The sequence below is a fragment of the Sminthopsis crassicaudata genome, chromosome 6, assembly GCF_048593235.1.
Source record: "Sminthopsis crassicaudata isolate SCR6 chromosome 6, ASM4859323v1, whole genome shotgun sequence".
Lineage (NCBI taxonomy): Eukaryota > Metazoa > Chordata > Mammalia > Dasyuromorphia > Dasyuridae > Sminthopsis > Sminthopsis crassicaudata.
Window position 1 is genome coordinate 188,521,415 of NC_133622.1, and position 17,386 is coordinate 188,538,800.

General features: G+C 40.8%; 1 protein-coding gene and 1 long non-coding RNA gene across 3 annotated transcripts in view; one reads left to right on the top strand and one right to left on the bottom strand.

Moving 5' to 3' along the window:
• MXD4 (MAX dimerization protein 4) overlaps positions 1 to 5,147 on the top strand; it is a 50,877-nt gene extending 45,730 nt beyond the window's left edge. For both annotated transcript variants that reach the window (XM_074273161.1, XM_074273162.1), the window contains exon 6: positions 1 to 5,147. In XM_074273161.1, coding sequence (XP_074129262.1) covers positions 1 to 149 — 149 coding nt within the window. In that variant the 3' untranslated portion in view covers positions 150 to 5,147.
• LOC141545863 (uncharacterized) overlaps positions 1,890 to 17,386 on the bottom strand; it is a 16,820-nt gene continuing 1,323 nt past the window's right edge. The window contains exon 2 of the long non-coding RNA XR_012483160.1: positions 1,890 to 8,538. This is a non-coding gene — a long non-coding RNA (uncharacterized LOC141545863). The remainder of the gene's footprint in view (positions 8,539 to 17,386) is intronic.

Genomic DNA, 17,386 nt, shown 5'->3' on the forward strand with positions numbered 1-17,386 from the left:
AAGTGGACATTGAAGGAATGGAGTTCACCCCAGGGGAAATGGACAGTGTTGGGAGTGCCAGTGATGCCGATGACCACTACAGTTTGGGCAGCGGCTCCAGTGACAGCAGCTACTCCCACTCCCGCAGACTGTCGGGCCGGCTCTCGTAGGGCCCGAGCGAGCACCCCCCGACCCCGTCCACCTCCGGAGCATCCAACTGAAGCACTTAGACTGAAGACCGATTCCACCCGTGTCCACTGCGGCTCTCCCAGGAAACTCCAACCACTGGCCTCTGCTGAAGAAGCGGGGGCTTTGAACCCCTGGTTCCCTGCCCTGGGACCACACCAAGTAGCTCTTGTCAACCCCGGTTTTTACTGCAGAGATCCGTGGTTAGGTACAGTTGTGACTTAAAGTTAGCTTGATGTAGCTGTAACTATAATTTTTTTTTTAAAGTCATAATCATTCCATTGAAGAAGTATTAAATGTAATTGCTGGAAACACGCATGACGGTGTAAGAAGTTTAATAAGAAACCAAAAGCAAACCAAAAATCAGGAGAATGAAAGAAACCAAGAGAGACCCTTTGGAAATCTTGAAAAGTGACTGGACTTGTGGATGCTGGGATTGTAGGCCAGCTCCTCCCTGGGGGAGGAGTTTTCCAGCAGCACCTCCTAGCCTATTAGTGTTCTGAAAGTTTTGTTTGCCCTTGAGAATTGATGAATGGGTCGTGGCCAACTTAAGACTATGTAGTAGAAACTCTTCCCCCAGTTTTAAGAGTGGCAGAACCCCGCCCCCCCATCCTACCCTACTTTAATTTGCTCTTTAAAACAAGGTTTGCTCTGAGATCTCTCCCCTATTAATTAGTGACCACTGTGCTTCAGATTGGGTGGAGGGAAAGCTAGGTTAAAGAATGACTCTGTAAGGGACGTCGAGTTGCCTTCGGCTCTGTGTTCAGCGTGCTAATGGCAGCCAAGCTCATTCTGTCTGGGTGGCGAGGCAGGGGGACCTCGGGAGGGAGCAGCCCCAATTCCTTCTTTTGATGGCTGTCGGCTGATCCTCCAGAGTTTGGAGACCCCATCTTAGTGCCAGCTCTTGGAGATGGAGGCCTGGGGGAGGTGGGTAGACCCCTTCTCTTTTTCAATTTTTTGCAGCAGCCACTACCTTTGGTGGGAAAGGCCCAGCTCCTATTTCCAGTATTCTCTTAGAGGACAAGTAAATCAGTTTTCTCCTTTTGCACACCATATAATAGCATTTTTCTCCTCTTAAAAAAATGCAAAAAAAAAAAAAAGTTATGCTTTAAAACAACCCAACTTATATAGCATTTGTCCAGCTTTTCTGAACATATTTACCCATGTTGTAGCAATACTATGAAGATGTATTTTTTAATACAAATTCTGCTTAGTAAAGTCATTAGGGCTTGGCTTGCTGGGTAAGAAAAAATGGACCAGTCTTTGCATTAGTATTAGAGGTCTTTTAAAAAAAATAAAAAAATAAAAACAACAACAAAAAAAAAAAACCCAAAAAAACAAACCAAAAAAAAAAAAAAAAAAAACCAAGAAAATGGCTATAAACACTTTTAGAGAAGTGATTTTAGCAAGTGTAGTCTATATTTCCTGTAAGAGATTTTGTATTATATTTTCCTAAATGTTCTCATTTCCTTGCATTGGGAGGGAGTGGTACAGACCCAGAGTCCCAGGGACTCTTCACCGTTGTCATACTGTGCCTTGGTGACTGTGTGTCCCTCTCTTTGCGTTGTTCAATAGATAGTGAAACCTGGCCAAGTGAGTAAATGGTTTCCTCTGTGGTCCTCCCTGTGAGCGGTCGGGTCTCCCTCAATCTCCTCTCCCAGGAATTAGCCAGAGCTGGGCACCTCTCCTCCTCCTGCATCCCTTGGAAATGGGGAGAGTGACAAGGGAGGGAGATGAGGGTTCCCTTTCTAGCTCCTTTTCTTAAGCGCACACACAGCCCTGTTATTGGAGTGGCTTATTAAGCTGGGATCTCTGTGAGACAGAAACTCATTGGCTTCTGAAACGAGAGCATGTTACTGTACTGTATCACATCCTAGAACTTGTCACGGTGCTGCCATCTTGGATTTTTTTTTTTCTCTGTAGTGTTTGAGCAATCCTCACAATACTGACCCTTAGTCCTCAAACAGAGACCCAGCTGTTCATTCAGCACCCAGTGTACATGATCTCCCAGTGCTTTTACAGTACAGGATGTAGAAACCTGAAGACATTTTATGGCAGCTTTTTTGTTTCTGTTTTTTGGAGGTGGGTGCCTCCTTGCTCTCATCACAGTGGGGAATCTTGCTAATGAGGAAAAGGTCCCCTTTGAGTTATGTAACTCACAGGCACCCCTTCCATCAGCTGGGGGGGTAGGGAGAAGGGCTCTGGGTCATCAACTTTGGCAGCTGATTCTGAAAACCATTAACCTTTTCTGTGATGCAGGTTTTGGTATTATGTTCAATATACCTTGCAAATGACTAAAATCCTCGTTTGTCCAGAGGAAAAAATATACACAGCAATAGACTTATATTGTGGGTAGCTGAGAAACAGCAAAACTTTTACTAGCTCCTTTGGTGCCTCTATAACTAATTTCCAAATCATGGAAACAAAATCATGAGTTTACTTTAAGTAACACACAAGACTGTTAGGTCATCCACAGTGAGGTTTGGATCAACTGTTGCTGTTCATTCGTTCTATAACGAGCATGCTCCTGAATTGTAAAGTGTTTCCTTTCCTGAGACCCTCTTGCACAGAACCTGCTAATAAATGAAAATTTTAAATTAAGGGAGGGATGGGTGAGAGTTTAAAAAATGAATGTGACAGTCATTGAATGCTAATTTGAAACAGTCCCTTCCACACACATCCCCTCTGCCCCCAACAAGAATACGCTGACCCTGTTTTGGGGAGATCATGCATACCCAGTTGTTCTGGGTTTCTCAGTAGTTTCACAAATCCTGCCAAGCCCAGAAGACATAGGGCTGAGTGTGTCTGTCCTTCTCCTACTCATTTCTCTCGATGCCCAGCTGTTTTTCAAAGAAAGAAAGAGAATTCCAAAGCTACTCAATCCATAGTCCATCTTGGAACCCCCAGGTCATAGCAGGACATAGAAATGTGGAGCAGAAATTGTTTTTCCCTCTTTGGAAGCTGGTTGGTAATTTGGGCAATGCCCCTGCCCCACCATGATTTCACAACTGGGGTTCCCCCAATTTCTTCCGTAGATTTCTAACATTTTTGCTTAGTAATGTTATGGAGGAGATGGTTCCAATAGACAGTTCAGGAATGACTTGTTGGCTTTGGGATTTTCTAGAAATAACTTTTTTAAATAAAGGAATATATTCATTAGTCTGGCATTTGGAAACTAAACATAACTGATCATACACTCTTTCCTCTTTGCCCATATTTGCAAATATTGTCAATATCACTTACTATTTATGTGACTTCAGGAAACTCTCATCTGAAGAACAGTAGAACTGAGGACTCCAAGACCTCAAAAGATTTCTTCCAGATTGAAATCCCTATGACCCTTTTTTTTCCCCCTGGCACTGAGGGGGAAGAACTGCCTGTGGAAAGAGTAGCTTAGTTTCAAATAAGGCAGTTTAATTTCACTAGGACTCTTTTTTACCAGGGTCTGCCATGAGCTGGGTTAAACCAGCCTAGGAGCAGAAACCCCATTGGCTACAAGGACCTTGAGGTTTCACAGCCCAAATCATCCTTTACTTGTCCATTCATTTCCAGAGTGTTATCTAAAAATTGTCATTTGCACAAATGCTAGAAATGATGGCCAGGATAGTGACTGTCAACATAGCCCAACTACTTTGAATAGTTTTATACGGTGTGGCTGCAAACTCACTTCAGTGAAATATACAGGTGCTTCAGGACACAGAATTTTCAGATTTGATCATGAATCATGTCTGCATTTAAAATGTATTTTCTTTCTGATCATTTTTTACCAAACCCATTTATCTTAAATCAATGAACCAAATTACAAAGCCATGTGTAAGAACACAGAGATTAAGACCCTCCCATGCTCATCTCTCTTACCCATGTGAAAGGAGGTCTGGGCATGGGTAAACAAGGAGGCTGATCAGACAGTGCCCCAGGGCAGATCCCACTGCCCTGAGCATGGTCTGTGCTTACTCAGAGTGTTCCATTTTCTGGTTTCCTTAATCACCATCTACTGTTGTCTTCTTCCTCTCTGGATAAAATAGAAATCCCCCTAATCTCCCAAGCTTCAATCCAGGGAGCACTGCTCGGCCATTTGGATCTCAGACATCAATAAAGGGCCTCAGATGTGATCTTCTTTAGGGAATCTCTTCCCAAGGTGGATTTTGGAGTCTGTTAGTGTAATATAGGATTCTTCTTTTCCCATCTTTTCAAATCAGGCAATCCTGGAGAGGGGACAGTAAGTCTAACTTAGATATTTCATTTTTGTGTTTTCAAGGTGGTTCCTTTTGGAAGGAGGTTCATGATCAATATAAAATCTAATTTGCTCCATTATCCTCCCAGGGCTTCTTTTCTTGCTACCCTTCTTATGAAGGGGAGTGGGATCCAGGGACAAAAGTTAGTGTTGGTGTGTCCCCATCCAGGTTGGACTAAATTAACTCTTGAGGTTCCTTCTAGCTTCAAAATCTTGGGTTTCTATGTGAGATACAAGGAAAATCATCTTCCAGTCAGGTCTCTGAAAAAAAAAAATGCCAGTGGAGATCCCATTTGGCCAGCTGGGTTAGTGATGTAGCTTTCCCTAAGGACACCTTTGTTGACCCCCACCCTACACCTATGTGAAGGGTCCTGAACAGTCCATCCTCCAAAGCTACACCATCTCATAGGTATAAAGGAGGCCACCAGAAGTCATCTTTGAGGCTTCTGTGGAGAGAGGGGCCATGGTTATTAGGGAGCCACACCAGGGGTGCTGTGTGGAGTCGGGGAAAGATGAGAGGGAATCAGGTGACTGGGGATTTCTTGAGGTGCCCTGGGCAGGTTCTGTGCCAGAGATACTTTGAATATGTACCTGAAAAGGAACGCTTTGTAGGTGGCAAGATGTATTATATTGTAAAGATTCATTTGTACACACGGTCCTGGTGATTGCTGCTGCTTGCGGCTCCCACCAAAGGTATTGTGTTGTATCTGTCTTTCATTGTAATATAAATACAAATTTTTATACCTCATATATATGTGCTGGTTTCCAGTATTTATTTCTTCCTCCTTTTTTTTTCTTCATCTGATTTTTTCTGAGGTTCACATCTCCCTTACTTCATTTCCCCAGACATCTCACACCCAGATTTACTTATATTCAGACCTGCTGGAGATGATATTTTAATGCCCAAGGGTTCATCATTTTTTTATGTGTCATGGATGCCACTGGCAATTTGGCAAAGCTTATGGATCTCTTCTCCAGATGATAGTATTTTCAAATGCATAAAATGGAGTTTCAGATTAAATAAATAATACTGTAAGAGTTGTCAAATTATTTTAAGAAACTAATTCACAGAACTCCAGGTGAAGCACCCCTTTCCTAGTGGTACTCAGGAAGTTTCAGGGCCCTGGACTTCAAAAATTGGTCCTTGTTCTTCCATAAAACTATGTGGAAGAAATCTAATCCCTCTTTCAAGTTAAATCAGGTTCTCTAAGGAACCTCTCTACCAGACAGTGCCATTAACCTTTAAATTCTAGTTCTTCCATTCAACAAAACAAACATTAAGCACCCTCTGCAAGGTGCAGTGCTTTGCACCGAATATATAAAACCAACAATAAAAACAACCCCTGTCTTAAAAACCCTTAGATTCTCTACCAAAAATACTGCATCATCATCATAATTATTTCAAGCTTCCTAGGGAGTAACCTTTCACTCCCAAACACTCATCACCATTCCATCCTAATTCAAGGCCTGGTATTTACTCTTTCTCCTCACTCAAAATACTGCCTTAATGGACTTAGAATCCCTTCTCAAGAGATAGAGCATCTCTCCCCTGGGGAAGGCTGAAAAGAGTGGGGGGAGGCAAAGGACCTGGAGGAAAGAGTTCCAAGTCATTCAGAAGAGCCTAGGGGCCTAAAGAGGAGTGGAAAGAGGGAGAACGTGAGGGTTCCTGGGAGGGGGAGAAATTTTACTGACTAGGCAATAATCATTGAGTATGGGGCCTTGAGCTATGGCACAAAATCACAGCAAATAAAAGAGAATTAACCAGTCACCTAGAGGTTCTTAGATGGGGACTAGAGAGGACTTAAGGAAGAACTAGGAGAAGGCAACTGAGCTTTCCCCTAGGGTGTGAAATTTAGAGAGCCAGGGCTCATTTCATTTGTTGCAGTCCTCTAAGGAAGGAGGGGGATAAAGGCCAGTGCTAGCTGAGCAGAGCTGTGTCTGGTCTGAACTGGGGCTGGGTTGGCCAGGAACCAGCTCCTATGAGGAAGTAGCTCAAATCCAGCTCTGGTGTGGACAGTGATTCCCCTAAAGGGGGGGGGGGGGCGGTCACATTGAGAGGAGCTCTGGTTTGGCCTGGGCTGGTTCAGTGCAGGCAGCAGCAGGCCAGGTTGATGGGTATGGAAAGTACAGCCTTCCCCAGGCCTTTACTTTCCCTGAAAGAGACTGCCAGCCGCTCTCCTTGAAGGTGGTGAAGGTGGCTGAAAGAATGCCAGCCTGGACGCCAGGAGTGCTGGGTTCTGGTCCCACTTGACCACTGACCCTCTGTAAAATGTTGGGGATGGAGGTAAACAAGGTGGTCACTAAGATCCATCCCAACTCCAGGAGTCTCTGAGTCTCTGACTCTACCATAGCTCAGCCTCAGGGGCCAGTGAACCCTTCTCTGGACCTTTGGGTTCCCCCCCCCAAGGAAGGAATGCAGCTGGATGGTTCTGAAGGCCCCTTCCAGCTCTTATACTTTATTATACTTTATAGTGGTGCTGATTATTGTTGGGGACTAGGGGGAGCATATCTAAGCCTTTTGTCAGTCTTGTTTGTTAGATAATTTTCATTCTGTTTCTCTATAACTTAAGTAAGTCCTTTACATGCTGAGTATGAAGACATGACTGACCTTAGCATTTATTAATAAAAATTAGGAAAAAGTGGCCCACTTCCTCTCCTAAGATGGCCTCACTAGCAGTGGCCTTTTGGGGTCCCAGGATCTGTGACCAGTGTCACAGGGTCTCTATTTCCCCTCCTCCTAGTTTAGTGTTTTCCTTCTAACCTCTTCTTCCTCCACCCCCCAAGAGGGCACCTTTTATGTCATTTGACCCTAGCATGGTTTTAATATTTGCCCCAGGAACAAGTACTCCTGGCTTTGTCCGCACGATGCAGCTGGAGAGACTTGTGCACCCATGGTCCTGTGGGCAGAACATACTCAAAAACAGAACAAACAGCCAACAAATGCACATATGGATAATCATTACATATACATTTAGGTAGATGCACACACATACTTACAAATACCCAAACAAACAAATATACAGTTAGACAATAAACATTAAATAGCTATTAAGTGCCAGATACTGCTTAAGAGCTGGGGATACAAAAAGAGGCAAAAGGTTGTCCCTTTCCTCAATGAGCAAATGGGCAAATCTGATACATAAAAAGGTGAGAAAGGAAGGAGACATGATGAAGCTTAGAGGAGCAAAACTGAGTGGGAAAGAAAAAGATAGTAATCAAGCATATATGCAGGCACACAGTCACGCATTCACTATGATTTGGGTGACTGGTCAGTAACTGAAAACTCAGAGCTTTCTCCCTCCTAATTAATCATCTACAAATATCTCATGAGCCGGTTTCCCCCTGCTTTCTCTGCTCTGTACTGGGAGACAGGAAGATGGAACAGACCTCCTCCTTTTCAGGTCAAAATGTAGTAGGATCAGAGAGAAGCAAACTCCTTCAGGACATGCCTGTCTGGTTAGGCACTAGGGAGACTAAATCTTCATACAGAGAACATTCAGAGAACAAGACCAGGTAGGAGGGTCAAATACAGGTAATTGTCTGGTACTGATAAGTTCTGGAGGAAGGAGGGCTCCTGGGACCTGAGGTGACTGGTAGGAAGTGTGAAAAATTTACACAGTTTTGTGATGCCCTATGTCTGGCCTTAATGTTCTATATTAACAAACAGTGTAATAGCACTAGATTCGCATAATGTCACCTTATTTTGGGTGTAAACCAAGTGATATGCCCCATGTGCCAATAATAATTGGGTTTATTATTATTAGTAATCACAGCACAATACATTTATAGATGCCCTACCTACAAGGAGCTTGATGGAGAAAGTTTCTCATCTTTTTTTTGACTCTTTTTTTTCTTCTTCCTCCCCTCTCAATGCCTTCCCATTCATTTCCAAACCACATCAAATGTATTCTAGTCGTCCTTTTCACCCCTCTCCTACTAGACATGGTCTTTTTTCCCCCTAGGTAAAAGAGGCCATTTTCTGCCCCTTTTCTTACCTTGCCTTAATCACTGATTGGGCATTGTCTCAGTCAAATTCAGACCTCTTCAGGACCTTAGCTCAAAGAGGCTAAGGTCTCCCACTGCATCCAGGGCCATCTTCAGTCATCCCAATCTATGTTTTGCCACTGGACCCAGATGCTCTAGGGGAGAGAAAGTGAGACTGGTAACTTTGCACAGCCCTTCTTCGACTCATTTGCATGTCATGGTATCCCCTCCCTGATGTCATGGTTGTCTTTGAGAACAAAGGACAAACAAACAACAACTTACTGGAAATTGGCCTGGACGGGAATCTGGGACTTAATGGGTGATTTATTGCTTTGTCTTGAATATTTCATTTTTGTGTTTTTTTTTTTATCCCTGTCACCTGGCACAGTGCCTCGCATCTATCAGGCATTTAATAAATGTGTATGGAATTGAATACAACCAGAATAATAATCTTCCTAATTCGCTTGTAGCATTCTAACCTAGCCCACAGTTGGCCACTCCTAGGTCTACAACACTCAAGGGGTAACCAACTATCTCAATCCAATGTCTCTCAATTTGTCTTCTGACTCTACCTGACTAAGCTATGATTAATCATGAGACATGAGAGTAAAGACTTGCTGTCTTATTTTCCTATATCATAATGGTATTATAAATGTGTATTAAACAGCAGATATTTGAAGTCTGGGGAATATGATTCTTTTGGACTTCAAGGTAATTTCAACTCTAATTTACTAGCTTTTAAGCCTGCCTCTGCCAGGCAGGGCTCTAGGGAAAAATTGTTCTCCACCAGACTTGGAGATAACAGGGAGTTTGATCTCAGCCAGTTTAGCTTTTCTACTACATGATGCTATATAAAAAGCAATCATAGATAATGAGCAAACACATTTATTGAGGCAAGCAAATCAAATGGTAGTCAGGAAAGCCATTTTAGTTAAGATAACAGAATATATAAGATGGGAGAGAGATGGATCTTAGCCATCTCACCCAATGAGCTTGCTTTTTAGAGGTACAGGTGCGGAGAATTCAGATACAGGTTAGAGTATCAGTTTCCCCTCACATGCTTGTGGCTTCAGGGTGCTCTTATTCACACCAAAGTCCATGCCTTTTCTCTTCTTCCTCATTTCTCCCTGCTGTTTTTTTTTCCACTACTCTGTGTCTGTTTCTTTCTTTGCTTCTCCTGTCACCAAAGTCCATGCCTTTTTCCTTCATCCTCATTTCTCTTTGCTTTTTCTTCACTTCTCTGTCTCTGTTTCTTTCTCTGCTTTTCTTGTCACCAAAGTCCATGCCTTTTGTCTTCCTCATTTTTCTCTGCTCTCTCCTCTGTTTCTGGTCTGTTTCTTCCTCTGCTTCTCCTGTCACCAAAGTCTCCATGTCTTTTCTCTTCCTCATTTCTCTCTGCTCTTTCCTCTTTGTGTCTGTCTTTCTTTTTCTTCTTCTGTTCTCTGTCTCTTTTGTGCATGCTTTCATTCTTTCCCTTTCTCCTTTCTCACTTTCTCTTTTCCTTTCTTCTGTCTCTTAGCCACCAAAGAGTCTCTTCTACTTTCATGTAAACATTATTACAGGGGATTGCTAAGCCCACAAGAAGGGGGTGGAGGGGTTGAGACTGGGACAGAGGGGAGGACTTACACAATATTAAACCAAACCACCATCATTCCCACCACCTTCTTTCCACACTACTGACTTCTTCCTTTTATCTTCCAAAGCAGCTTTCCCTGTTGACACCTCCTGCGCCATTTTCTTCCAGTGAGCTGGAGCAACTTACATCAGTTCACTGGCATCAGGTGTTGGCTTAGTGTTCCTAGCAGCAGCAAAAGCATTAAGTGTTCTTGGCACAGTTCCACAGACAGGGCACCTGGGGCAGGCCATTAGCATGAGAACTGGGTGGAGGGAGAATTTAATGTGGCACTAATTTTTCCCTCACACAACAAATGTACAAAAAAAGATATGAGATCCCATTTGTCTCCCCAGTTCTCTGGCCTCATTTAATCAATGAATAAAATTAATGAATCTGCAACCATTAACTATATGTGTGCTATGTATTGGGACAGTGCTAAGCACTGGAGATAGAAATCCCAAAGTGAAATAATCTCTGCTCTTGCTTAATAAGGGAGACAACATGCAAATATAAAGTCATATTTGAAACAACAAAATGTAGATAACTTGAAATGGGAGGGGAGGGGAAGGCATTAGCATTAGGGGCCCGACTAAAAAAGGCCTCATGCAAAAGGGTGCACTTGATCTGGGTCTTGGAGGAAATTAGGGATTCCAAGAGAAAGAGGTAAGGTGGGAGTGCCTTCCAGAATGGGGAGCAGCAAAGGTATATAGATGAGAGATGGAAGATTCTGTATCTGGTAGGAACAACTAAAAAGGCTGGTTTATCTGGATTATAGAGAGCATGGAGGGAGAGTAAAGGATAGCACCAAGCTGTGAAGAGTTTTCAATGCCAAATAGAGTTTTTGGCTAGTTTCTGATGAGTGAGAATAATTAATCATCTAAAGTGATCACATTATTCAAATTCTCACTGATTATTTCCTTTGGGCTGAAACCAATTACCACTTTTTACATAATTATAACTTCAAATAGTAGAAATTCAAATACATGCAACCATTTCCGGATATTCTTTATTTTACAAGTTGAGACTATATATTTGATTCTAGAGGTAATAGGGAGTCATTGGAATTCATTTAGTTGAGAAGTGATAGGAACATATGCATTGAAATGGTCAGTGGTCAGGGAGACCAATAGCAGGGTATAATAATATATATTATATAACACTATTTTATATAGAGAGAGTTTATATATATATATATATATCTATCTGGGGGAAGAGATGGTGTGGGTCTGGAAAAAAAGAGGGTTATGCTGGAAGTAGAGAAAAGTGGAGAGATGAAGTAATTATATTTGCCAACTGACTGATATGTAGAGTGAGAATAAGAAGTTGAGGATGACATCAAGGTTGAAAGGTTGTTAGATAGAGATATGATGGTACCTTCAATAGAAAGAGTTAAGTTTTGAGGAAAGGGTTTGCAAGGAAAGATAAGAGCTACATGAGAGTTTGAGAGACAGGAAATCTAATTTGAAATGTTCAGAGCATGGGAGAGAGATGAGAATGAGATTTGGAGATTTGGTTGTCATCTATATAAAGATGACAAAGGAAACTGTGAGAACTGATGAGACCTCCCAGGGAGAGAATGTAGGGAGGAGAGAAAAAAGGATTCAGGACAGTCTAGGGGATACCTAGAGCTATGTATGACATACAGAATAATTTGCTTAGGCCAAGCTGAGTTCCTGACCTTCTTTGCCACACACATTGCTTAATTCTCCCTCCTATGCTTTTGCTCATGACATTTTCCCTCTCTGATGTTCTCTCCCCTTTCCCTTCTAGGTCCGACTCCACAATGCTTACTTTGACTTCTTTAGTTCATGATACTCTCCTTCTTTTCTACTATCCTTCAGCATTTAGTACATGGCATATCCAACCTAGAACATGATCCTGCATCATCTCATAGATACTTTGGCTTTCCCCTCATAGATCACAGGACTTAGATGCTTTTTGTTGGAAAGGGTATACTCAATATTTATAGCAACTTAATAGAAAGTAATAAAATTGGGGAAGGGGTGAGAAACTGTCATTTGGGAAAACCTAGAAAAGCTTGATTTACACCCTGGGTATATTCATGATGTTGGAGAAACTGAGGAGGGCCCCAACATATTTTATGGCCCTCTTGTGACAAATTTATGGGGGAGCATGGATTAAAAACTGCAAAGTTTGGGCAGGCATGGGTGAACTGCAATCTGCATCCTTGCAGCAAATATCCACATTAAATGAGATGATAGATAGAGCCATTTGAGAATCCTTAGTAGCTAGTTTAAAGAGGATACTTTATAAATTTTGTTTGTTGAATTGAATTTGAAGTATATAAATATGGTATATACTGAATTGCATGTAATAACATTTCACTTGTCATGACCACATGATTCCAGGAGATGGTGCAAAGACATCTTGTATTTTAAGTGAAAAATTATAAGAAATAGTTTTATTTCAGAGCTCCATTGATTGAAAACCATTTAATTCTATTAAAAGGAAATATTTTCTAGTCTTCTATGTTCTTTAATTCTATTAAAGGGAAATATGTCTGCTGAACATATACTATATATAAATAACATAGAGTTAAGCACTGTGGGGTAATACTGAAAAAGAAGATAGCATTTTTGCTCTCCATTCTATTCAATGCTATTCCATTTCACAAACATTTACTGGGCTCCTGTTGTATACCTATGACAGGCAGTAATGGGGATAAAAGAAATAGATAACAGTCCTGGCCTTTCTGGGGACCACAGATTGTGTAAAAGAGTTAAGGTTTATACAAATAAGTAGATAAGCAGTATAATGTCTAGAGTAGAAGATTTGGAGTCAGAAAGTCAGTCAGTAAACATTTCTTAACTCCCTTTTACATGCCAGACACTATATTAAGCATTGAAGATATAAAAAGAGGCAAAAGACAGTCCCTACTTTCAATGAGCTTAGAAAGACAACAGGAAAACAATTAAGTACAAGCAAGATAATAAAAAGATAGAATAAACTGCAGATAAGAAATGGGAAGGATAAAGTGTTGCCTGAGTACACAGGATTATAGATTAGAACTGGAAGGGATTTTAGGGATGGCCAAGGAAGGAAATTAGAAGGGCAATGACTAGTTTAGTGACACAGAGGTAACTGTCAGGATCTGAATCCAGGGCTTCTGATTCCAAATCTAGCCCTCTTAGTTCCTTGCTTTCATAAAAGAGATAGCTTTTGAATCAGGCTTTGAAAGAAGTGAAAGCTTTTCTTCCTTCCTTCCCTTTTCCTTCCTTTCTTCCTTCTTTTCTTCTTTTCCTTTCTTCTTCCTTAAAAAATTTTATTTATTTTAATATGCATTGCTTTATGAATCATGTTGGGAGAGAAAAACAAGAACAAAAGGGAAAAATCATGGGAGAGGAAAAAAATAAAACTAACTGAAAACTTTCTAAAGAAAGAGATAAGGTAATGCAGTTCTGGGAATCCCTAAGTAGGGCATTTCAAGGATAAGAAGCTACATGCATAAAAGTATACAAAGAGAAAACAGAGAATGTTCTGGGAACACAAAGTAATCAATTACTTTGAGTAGATGAGTAAAAGTAGAGCAAGGTGCATGGGGAAAGATAGTTTGGAGTCAAATTGTGAAGAATAATTGTTTGGGAGAGCAATGAATATCTAAAATGCAAGGTCTTAATGAAATCCTAGAAAGTTTTGAGAGTGTCAAATTCTGACAAAGGTGCTTTATTCAGTATTCCCCAATAAAGGATGGCTGGCTGGGCCATTGAAGTCATATCATCTATAGCTAGCTAATGACATATGTGGTTAAGGTCAAATATTTCAAATATCTTATTTTCTAGCCAGGTGCCAAGAGTCACTGGAATTGTACACTGTTTTATATACAGTCCCATCTTACAAAGGTTTTCTTCTGCTTAAGGAGATAGATTTTCATAGTACATATACTCTGCTGTCTAGTGCTATTATCTCAGTCAGTGATCGGTTAAGTGTCTACTAATGTCCCAGGTACAATGCTAAGCATAGAAGAGACAAAAAGATGCAAAAATCTCTGCCTTCAAGGAGCTCACAATACAATTGGGGAATGGGGGAACAACATGCAAATATATACACAGCAAGCTACTTATAAGATAAAAAGAAAAGAATTAATAAAAGGAATGCCCTAGAATTAAGAGGGAAAAGAAAAGTTTCCTGTCTGAGATGGGATTTTAGTTGAGATTTAAAGGAAGTTATTTGGGGACTGCAAAGGTATACATAAAAGGGAAGAAAGGGAATGTAATTGTCTTTTAACACATCAATAATGCTCTAGATTAGGGCTTCTTGAGCTTTTTCCATTCAAGACTCCTTTTTGACCAAGAACATGACTCTAGGGTATACAGGTTTATAAAATAGGTATACAAACCAAAAATTTATTGATAACAAATCATAATTTTGTGATCCCTACATTCAATTATGGTTGGAACCATTGTTTAAAAAAACTTTTAACTAGATAATTCTAAGAAAACAAATTACATGGAGATAAACTGGAACCTTTCCCAATAAAATCAGGAGTAAAACAAGGTTGCCACTATCACCATTACTATTCAATATTGTATAAGAACTGCTAGCTTCAGCAATAAGAGTTGAGAAAAAAGAGTAAAGGAATTAGAACAGGTAATGAGGAAACCAAATTATCATTTTTTGCAAGTGATAATGATAAGGTTTAGATTTAGGGAACCAAAATGAGATTAGGGTTTCTGGTTGTCAGGTTATTAAATGATAAGATCTAGTGTCAGGTTCAGGGAACCAAATGGAGAGGTTTGGATCCCCTTGCAACCCCTTGGGATTTGGTGCAAGGATAGGGAGTTTTGGGGACTCCTTTCTGGCAGTGCAGAGGTTCTCTGTAAAAGAATTCACAGACCTAAAAACCTAGATTGATAAAAGGGTTTGTTATGGGAATTGGAAGTAAGGTTAGAAATCCTGACAGAGAGGCATAAAGTCTGGTTAGGGAAATAGTTGAGGATAAAGAGAGAATAACATTGTAAAAGAATATTATTCCAGCAGGCAGAAGTTTCCTTGGCATACCCTAGCATGGCATATTTGGAACCTCTGCAAAGAGAGGGTTTTAGTTTGGCTCTTTTAGCTGGTGGGAACTCGTGGGTGGAGCCCCAAGTTGGCTCATCCCTGGGTTTCAGCTTGAGCTGGAATTTGAATTGAGTTTCAAGACTGAGGGGACCTGACCTTGATAACAAGGTTTATGAAACTATGTGTCCCTCGGGGTGGGGTCTTTCACTGAGGCGGAGTTGAAGGAGATTTTCTCCTTTAAGGATTTTTAGAGTTTTGGGGTCCCTTCTTCAATATGATGGTATGCTTAGAGAACCCCAGAGATTCTACTAAAAAGCTATCAGAAATAATCTACAACTTTAGCAAGGTTGCAGGATACAAAATAAATCCACATAAATCATCAGCATTCTTATACGTCACTAACAAAACCCAACAGCAAGAGATACAAAGAGAAATTCCGTTTAAAGTAACTACCGATAGTATAAGATATTTGGGAATCTATCTGCCAAGGGAAAATCAAAAACTGTATGAGCAAAACTACAAAACACTTTCCACACAAATAAAGTCAGATCTAACCAACTGGAAAAATATCTGCTCTTGGATAGGTTGAGCAAATATAATAAAGATGACAATACTCCCTAAACTAATCTATTTATTTAATTCTATACCTATCAGACTCCCCAAAAAACTATTTTAATGACCTAGAAAAAAATAACAGCAAAATTCATCTGGAAGAACAAAAGGTCAAGACCAGGGGTTCTCAAACTACAGCCTGCTGAGGATGTTTATGCGGTCCTCTGGGTTATGGCAAATGGCTGAGGGGCGGAGACAGAGTGGGAGCTTTTGTTTTTACTAGAGTCCAGCCTCCAACAGTCTGAGGGACAGTGAGCTGGCCCCCTATTTAAAAAGTTTGAGAACCACTGGTCAAGACTTTCAAGGGAACTTATGAAAAAGAAAAAATCAAATGAAAGTGGCCTAGCTGTACCTAATCTAAAACTATATTATAAAGCAGCTGTCACCAAAACCATTTGGTATTGGCTAAGAAATAGACTAGTTGATCAGTGGCATAGGTTAGGTTCACAGGACAAAATAGTCAATAACTTTAATAATCTAGTGTTTGACAAACCCGAAGACCTCAGCTTTTGGGATAAGAATTCACTGTTTGACAAAAACTGCTGGTGTTAGGATTACCAGGTGAGAACTCAGGTTGTCTGGACAGTGACAAGGTGAGAATTCAGGTTGACTTGACAGTTCTCTGGCTCAGACCTTTGGTTCGGGCCTTTAAAGGGAGTTTACACCTTAGGAATTCTAAGAGGAGCAAGTTCATTGGTTGAAGTAATGTTTCCCAGAAGCCCTTGCGTTATCCCACGCCCATTCTCTGGGAGGATAAAAGAAGGCCAGCATTGGGTCTGAGAGAATCTACTCTGATACAGAGTTGTGATGCCAGGCAGGCTGAAAGGGGACCAGTCTGATTTGAGAAAGGACAAGAGCTGGACGACATTCAGAGCTCCCAAGAAACCTGCGCACAGAGGAAAAGATTTTACAGATCTCCCAGAGAAGGATTATAATTGAGCGGACGACCGGACCCTCACAATTCAAGAACATTACATGCTGGGAAAACTGGAAATTAGTATGGCAGAAACTAGGCATGAACCCACACTTAACACTATATACCAAGATAAGATCAAAATGGGTCCATGATTTAGGCATAAAGAATGACATCATAAATAAATTAGAGGAACAGAGAATAGTCTACCTCTCAGACCTGTGGAAGAGGAAGGAATTCATGACCAAAGGAGAACTAGAGACCATTATTGATCACAAAATAGAAAAATTTGATTATATAAATTAAAAAGGGTTTATAGAAACAACTAATGCAAGCAAAATTAGAAGGGAAACAAACTGGGAAAACATTTTTACAGTTAAAGGTTCTGATAAAGGCCTCATTTCCAAAATATACAGACTTTAATTTATAAGAAATCAAGCCATTTTCCAGTTGATAAATGATCAAAGGATATGAACAGACAATTCTCAGAAGAAGAAAGGGAAAGTATCTTTAGCCATATGAAAAGATGCTCCAAGTCATTATTAATTAGAGAAATGCAAATTAAGACAACTCTGAGATACCATTACACACCTGTCAGATTGGCTAAGATGACAGGAACAAATAATGATGAATGTTGGAGGGGATGTGGGGAAATTGGGACACTAATACATTGCTGGTGGAGTTGTGAAAGAATCCAACCATTCTGGAGAGCAATCTGGAATTATGCCCAAAAAGTTATCAAACTGTGCATACCCTTTGACCCAGCAGTGCTACTACTGGGCTTATATCCCAAGGAAATACTAAACAAGGGAAAGGGACCTGTGTGTGCTAAAATGTTTGTGGC